Here is a 7799-nt window from a genome sequence, read left to right as displayed (position 1 = left end):
AAAGAACAAGTGGTGAGATACCAGTGTCCAGAGTTCGATATGAAGAAGACCCCATATTCTCCCTCCCTCCCTCCTTCATTCTCTCTCTCTCTCTCTTTCCCTCCCTCCAACCCTCCCTCCTTCACTCTCTCTCTCTCTCCTTCTCTCTCTCTCCCTCCTTCCCTCCTTCCCTCCTTCATTCTCTCTCTCTCTCTCTCTCCCTCCCTCCCTCTCTCTCTCTCCTTTTCTCTCTCATCCTTCTCTCTCTCTCTCTCTCCCTCCCTCCTTCATTCTCTCTCTCATCCTTTTCTCTCTCTTTCTCTCTCTTCCCCCCCAGTGTGTATCTGTGTGTGTCTCCACATGATGCGTTGATGATGCCATCTAAACATTCCTCTCATTTCTCCAGCTTGTATAGCTCTGCTCAGACCCGGCTTGGTAAGGCACTGTTTCCTCATCATGTCCCCCCCCTTTGGTCCAGCCCTCTATCCGCTGGGCCTGCCCTTCATCTACTGTATGTACTGTACAGTACTGTACGCCATGTCATTCCTGAGGCGTTAGAGGACGAGCAACAAAACAGCCTTTTTTTTATTTATTCATGTGTTCTCTGGAGAAACACGTCTCATGGATATCCCAAAAAGCAGTTTGGTTTTAGTCCTTTTTTTTCTCTCCTCCTTTTCTTCAGCGTCCTCCCCCTATCTCCCCTCCAATCATTTAGTTTGCTTGTCATCAATGTGGAATTATTAAAAGCAAATGTATAGATGAAGCATTAAGTCCTCAAAAAGTCCTCAAAAAAGTCAGAACACAGTCTTGTGTTCCAAACGTACCCCAAGGAAGGACATTATACAGTTAAATAATCAGCGTTATTATATTATTATGTAAAGTGTCTGGAAAGCATTTCCAAACGGCGTGGGGCTAGCTGACAAAGGAAGGTGACGAAAACAGCCCCTCTTTCACATTGATCAGTATAGAAAGGACGAGTCTCTGCATCTGGATCAATAGATCAGCTGATCAGTAGTCAGTTGAATTGATCAGGTGATTCAGTCATCAGTTGAGCTGGTCTTCGTATTGTTTACGGAAACAGTCTCCGGCAGGGAAGAATTCCCAACACCGTTCCTGATACATCTTCCACACGTATGACTCCTGGAGACAGGGGGGAGGGGAGGACAGAGAGGGAAGGGGGAGGGGAGGATAGAGAGGGAAGGGGGAGGGAGGGAGGATAGAGAGGGAAGGGGGAGGGAGGGAAGGATAGAGAGGGAAGGGGGAAGGAAGGATAGAGAGGGAAGGATAGAGAGGGAAGGGGGGAGGGAGGGAGGATAGAGAGGGAAGGGGGGAGGGGGGGAGGATAGAGAGGGAAGGGGGAGGGAGGAGGGATAGAGAGGGAAGGGGGAGGGAGGGAGGATAGAGAGGGAAGGGGGAGGAGGGAGGATAGAGAGGGAATGGGGGGAGGGAGGGGAGGATAGAGAGGGAAGGGGGAGGGAGGGGAGGATAGAGAGGGAAGGGGGGGAGGGAGGGGGAGGATAGAGAGGGAAGGGGAAGGATAGAGAGGGAAGGGGGAGGGGGGGAGGATAGAGAGGGAAGAGGGGGAGGATATAGAGGGAAGGGGGGAGGATAGAGAGGGAAGATAGAGAGGGAAGGGGGGGAGGGAGGGGAGGAAAGGGAGGGAAGGGGGAGGAAGGGGAGGATAGAGATGGAAGGGGGAGGGAGGGGAGGATAGAGAGGGAAGGGGAAGGGAGGGGAGGATAGAGAGGGAAGGGGGGAGGGAGGGGAGGATAGAGAGGGAAGGGGGAGGGAGGGAAGGATAGAGAGGGAAGGGGGGAGGATAGGGAGGGAAGGGGAGGATAGAGAGGGAAGGGGGAGGGAGGGGAGGATAGAGAGGGAAGGGGGAGAATAGAGAGGGAAGGGGGGAGGGAGGGAAGGATAGAGAGGGAAGGGGGAGGGAGTGAAGGATAGAGAGGGAAGGGGGAGGGAGGGAAGGATAGAGAGGGAAGGGGGAGGGAGGGGAGGATAGAGAGGGAAGGGGGAGGGAGGGGAGGATAGAGAGGGAAGGGGGGAGGGAGGGAAGGAAGGATAGAGAGGGAAGGGGGGAGGATAGAGAGGGAAGGGGGAGGGAGGGAGGGGAGGAAAGGGAGGGAAGGGGGAGGAGGGAAGGATAGAGAGGGAAGGGAGGGGAGGAAAAGGGAGGGCAGGGGGAGGGAGGGGAGGAAAAGGGAGGGGTATCAGACGGTTGATTTAATATATAACAAGTAGTAATAAAGATGGCTACCATCCAGGATAATGTACCTCTACAGTCACAAGTCAATGGCCTCTCCACTAACATACAATAACTCCACTAAGGTGCAATGAAAATGATAACCTGGACAAATGTGGCCTACGTGATCTGGAGATTTGTCTTTTTGGAGTTTTCGTATGTGTTGTAGTCATTTCCCTGGAGGTTAAATGGTTCTCTTCCTGGTTTGTATGTGTTGTAGTCATTTCCCTGGAGGTTAAATGGTTATCTTCCTGGTTTGTATGTGTTGTAGTCATTTCCCTGAGGTTAAATGGTTCTCTTCCTGGTTTGTATGTGTTGTAGTCATTTCCCTGGAGGTTAAATGGTTCTCTTCCTGGTCTGTATGTGTTGTAGTCATTTCCCTGAGGTTAAATGGTTCTCTTCCTGGTTTGTATTTGTTGTAGTCATTGTAGTCTAAGTGTGTGTTCAGAGAGTGACGGAGCATAATGCTGATGATAAAACAATAAAGGTGTTTTCTCCTCTGAGGCGCGGTGCAGAGCTAACACCACTGGGGAGGAATAAGATTGTTGTGTGAGTGATGGGAAGAAAACTTTTATTTTGTGTGTACTTGTGTCCAAAATCGCACCCTATTACCTTTATAGTGCACTACATTCGACTAGGGACCCTATGGACCCTATGTGCTCTGGTCAAAAGGAGTGCACTACATAGGGAATCAGGTGCCATTTGAGGTGTAAACCTGAGACTCTTACCTGGCCTGTGTGCTCTGTTTCATCTTTGTTAATGAGATACATTACAAAAAAGCTGGAAAGCAAAAAAAGGGCCACAAAACAGAAAGGCATTTAGAATTAGGATAATTTCAATCAGACAGCTGACAGATAGTTTAACTTTCATATCGCATCACAAACCCAAAAATACAAGCTTTTGTTATTCCAGTGTTTGGTAACAAAGTCAACATCACAAACCCAAAATACAAGCTTTTGTTATTCCAGTGTTCGGTAACAAAGTCGACAACCCCTGTACAGTCTCTAAAACATGGTTAAACCATCGTTAAGATCTCATGGATGGTCAGTCCTCCATAGCTCTGTCTAGGAATTTGAGAGTGGTTCCATTTCTCCAGCCCCATCCCTCATCTTTATACCAAAAAACAGAGGCGGGGACAAAACTTTGTTTATGATTTCAAACGCCGATTGCCCCTTTTAACAGAATGTGGAGCAGAATAGAGCAGGAAATCAGTTGGTTTAATTCCCTCTACTTCCTGATCTTCTCTCTACTCCGCATGACTACGTGATCAATAGCCTCCTAACGCAACATAGAGACACGCTGTTATCTAGCAGGAAAGACTTTAGAAAGAGGGACAAAACAGGGGTGTCCACTCTCTCCCCACTCCTTTTCACTCTAGCTGCTCTGCAGAACCAACAAGACAACATTTCTGCACCTGAACAAGGCAGTTAACCCATTGTTCCCCGGTAGGCCGTCATTGAAAATAAGAATTTGTTCTTAACTGACTTGCCTAGTTAAATAAAGGTAAAATTAAAAATTGTAAAAGTTAAAGGGGGAGGGGAAGTGGACACAGTAGTAAGCTAAACCTCATAACTGTGTCCCCTCTAACAGAGTCTGGACACTGCCTGGAGATGACAGGGTGGACGTATGTCTCTGACAGACTCTGGACACTGACTGGAGATGACAGGGTGGACGTATGTCTCTGACAGACTCTGGACACTGACTGGAGACGACAGGGTGGACATCCGTCTCTGACAGACTCTGGACACTGACTGGAGATGACAGGGGGGACGTACAGTGGGGGGGGAAAGTATTTGATCCCCTGCTGATTTTGTACGTTTGCCCACTGACAAAGAAAGGATCAGTCTATAATTTTAATGGTAGGTTTATTTGAACATTGAGAGACAGAATAACAACAAAAAAATCCTGAAAAACGCATGTCAAAAATTTTATAAATTGATTTGCATTTTAATGAGGGAAATAAGTATTTGACCCCCTCCCAATCAGAAAGATTTCTGGCTCCCAGGTGTCTTTTATACAGGTAACGAGCTGAGATTAGGAGCACACTCTTAAAGGGAGTGCTCCTAACCGCAGCTTGTTACCTGTAAAAAGACACCTGTCCACAGAAGCAATCAATCAATCAGATTCCAAACTCTCCACCATGGCCAAGACCAAAGAGCTCTCCAAGGATGTCAGGGACAAGATTGTAGACCTACACAAGGCTGGAATGGGCTACAAGACCATCACCAAGCAGCTTGGTGAGAAGGTGACAACATTTGGTGCGATTATTCGCAAATGGAAGAAACACAAAAGAACTGTCAATATCCCTCGGCCTGGGGCTCCATGCAAGATCTCACCTCGTGGAGTTGCAATGATCATAAGAACGGTGAGGAATCAGCCCAGAACTACACGGGAGGATCTTGTCAATAATCTCAAGGCAGCTGGGACCATAGTCACCAAGAAAACAATTGGTAACACACTACGCCGTGAAGGACTGGAATCCTGCAGCGCCCGCAAGGTCCCCCTGCTCAAGAATACATATACAGGCCCGTCTGAAGTCTGCCAATGAACATCTGAATGACTCAGAGGACAACTGGTGAAAGTGTTGTGGTCAGATGAGACCAAAATGGAGCTCTTTGACATCAACTAAACTCGCCGTGTTTGGAGGAGGAGGAATGCTGCCTATGACCCCAAGAACATCATCCCCACCGTCAAACATGGAGGTGGAAACATTATGCTTTGGGGATATTTTTCTGCTAAGGGGACAGGACAACTTCATCGCATCAAAGGGACGATGGATGGGGCCATGTACCATCAAATCTTGGGTGAGAACCTCCTTCCCTCAGCCAGGGTATTGAAAATGGGTCGTGGATGGGTATTCCAGAATGACAATGACCCAAAACACACGGCCAAGGCAACAAAGGAGTGGCTCAAGAAGAAGCACATTAAGGTCCTGGAGTGGCCTAGCCAGTCTCCAGACCTTAATCCCATAGAAAATCTGTGGAGGGAGCTGAAGGTTCAAGTTGCCAAACGTCAGCCTCGAAACCTTAATGACTTGGAGAAGATCTGCAAAGAGGAGTGGGACAAAATCCCTCCTGAGATGTGTGCAAAACTGGTGGCCAACTACAAGAAACGTCTGACCGCTGTGATTGCCAACACGGGTTTTGCCACCAGTACTAAGTCATGTTTTGCAGAGGGGTCAAATACTTATTTTCCTCATTAAAATGCAAATCATTTTATAACATTTTTGACATGCGTTTTTCTTGATTTTTTCGTTGTTATTCTGTCTCTCACTGTTCAAATAAACCTACTATTAAAATTATAGACTGATAATTTCTTTGTAAGTGGGCAAACTTACAAAATCAGCAGGGGATCAAATACTTTTTTCCCGCACTGTATGTCTCTGACAGACTCTGGACACTGACTGGAGATGACAGGGTGGACGTATGTCTCTGACAGACTCTGGACACTGACTGGAGACGACAGGGGGTGGACGTATGTCTCTAACAGACTCTGGACACTGACTGGAGACGACAGGGGTGGACGTATGTCTCTACTCACAGATAGTTGGCCAAGTTGTGCTCCTGCAGGGTGTGGGTTTCGAAGCCGTGAGGTACTGTGTCAAAGTAGTCGTTTCCTATTCCGCAGATGAAGCATTTGGTCTGCAAGAGAAAGACAAGTCTGTATGTGATGCTGCCAGTGTGATGCTGCCAGCCAACCTCAATCTCTCTACATGTCACTCAACACACGGGGCAAGACGGCTCAGATTCATATCATTTTTAATTTCCAATACCAGTGTTTCACATCTATTACCAAATTCTACAATGAGGGAAGACACAGATCCAGAGCATCAGACTGTATAAGACAGTGGTTCTTCAACCTCTCCTCAGGACCCCCAGACGTTCTCCAACGTCTCCTCTGGTCCCCAGACGTTCTTCAACCTCTCCTCAGGTCCCCCAGACATTATCCAATGTCTTCTCTGGTCCCTAGACGTTCTCCAACCTCTCCTCTGGTCCCTAGACGTTCCCCAACCTCTCCTCAGGACCCCCAGACGTTCTGCAAACTCTCCTCTGGTCCCTAGACGTTCTCCAACCTCTCCTCAGGACCCCCAGACGTTCTCCAACCTCTCCCCAGGACCCCCAGACATTCTCCAACCTCTCCTCTGGTCCCAGACGTTCTCCAACCTCTCCTCTGGTCCCAGACGTTCTCCAACCTCTCCTCAGGTCCCCAGACGTTCTCCAACCTCTCCTCGGGTCCCTAGACGTTCTCCAACCTCTCCTCTGGTCCCCAGACATTCTCCAACCTCTCCTCAGGTCCCCAACAGTTCCATGTATTTAACTATTCCACAGCTAGCTCACCTGATTCAACTTGTCAACTAATCATCAAGCCCTTTCACTAGGTCAATCAGGTGAGAAAGTTCAGAGCTACAACTAAATAGTGAAACATCTTGGGGACCCCCCGTGGAGAGGTTAGAGAACTCATGGTGTCAGATACCAGTTATGATTTTCCTGTCAGATGAGTTAGTTTTAACCTAACCAGTCAATAGCCCTTCAGCTGACAATACAATCAATCATTGCTGCTTTGCCTCCCCTCCCTACGACTAGGAGTCATCTAGCCCTAGTGTCCATGGATGCCTTCCCAAACGGTACCATGGCCTATAGGGCTCTGGTTAAAAGTAGTGCACTATAAAGGGAATAGGGTGTTATTTGGGATGCATCCAATATCATACACACTGTTCAGCATGCAGATTGGTCCTGCAGGCTATCATTGTCCTGACTCTCTCTTTCTCCTGTTTAGCCATGGGCTAACAGTAGTCTTGAGGATACTAGTGTCCTGTAACAGTAATCCTGAACATCCCATAATATTATCTCCCCTTTAGCTGTTGAGTAACATCTGAACTTAGTTCCTCCAGCGATCTTCCGAGGACGAGCTGTTGATCCTCATCAGTGAAACTGTTTGTTGTTGTTGTCCTCAGATGACCCTCTGAGAGATCAGCCACCGTATCAGCCAGGCTTCCTGTCTTGTCTCGTCGCTGTTAACACTCCGACAGGCTCGGGAGATGTCGAAGGTCGTGACCCGCCAAGCCTCGCCGCTTCTTAACACACCGCCCGCTTAACCCGGAAGCCAGCCGCGCCAACGTGTCGGAGGAAACACTATTCAACTGACGACCGAGGCTAGCTTGCAGGCGCCCGGTCCGCCAAAAGGAGTCGCTAGAACGCGGCCAACCCCTCGGCCAAACCCTCCCTTAACTCAGATGACGCTGGGCCAATTGTGCACCGCCCTATAGGACTCCGGGTCACGGCCGGTTGTGAAACAGCCAGGGATCGAACCCCAGGCTGTAGTGACGCCGCAACACAGCGATGCAGTGCCTTAGACCGCTGAGACACTTGGGAGGCCATGACTACCTGTTAAACTAGTCTCTGTTTCAGCACTGTGGGAATATAACTACCTGTTAATCTAGTCTCTGTTTCAGCACTGTGGGAATATGACTACCTGTTAAACTAGTCTCTGTTTCAGCACTGTGGGAATATGACTACCTGTTAAACTAGTCTCTGTTTCAGAGCTGTGGGAATATGACCTGTTAAACTAGCCT

General features: G+C 48.5%; 1 protein-coding gene across 1 annotated transcript in view; it reads right to left on the bottom strand.

Annotated features, from left to right (window-relative positions):
• Window positions 1–329: 329 nt before the first annotated feature.
• LOC106577405 (ryanodine receptor 2) overlaps window positions 330–7799 on the bottom strand; it is a 117305-nt gene continuing 109835 nt past the window's right edge. Inside the window, exons 20-22 of the mRNA XM_045701188.1 lie at window positions 5768–5868; window positions 2956–3007; window positions 330–1119 (exon numbers count right to left, since the gene is read on the bottom strand). Of these exons, the coding sequence (XP_045557144.1) occupies window positions 1024–1119; window positions 2956–3007; window positions 5768–5868 (249 nt within the window). The 3' untranslated portion in view covers window positions 330–1023. The remainder of the gene's footprint in view (window positions 1120–2955; window positions 3008–5767; window positions 5869–7799) is intronic.

The sequence above is a fragment of the Salmo salar genome, chromosome ssa18, assembly GCF_905237065.1.
Source record: "Salmo salar chromosome ssa18, Ssal_v3.1, whole genome shotgun sequence".
NCBI lineage: Eukaryota > Metazoa > Chordata > Actinopteri > Salmoniformes > Salmonidae > Salmo > Salmo salar.
Note: the sequence above shows the minus strand (reverse complement) of the source record. Positions and strands in the feature narration are given on the sequence as shown.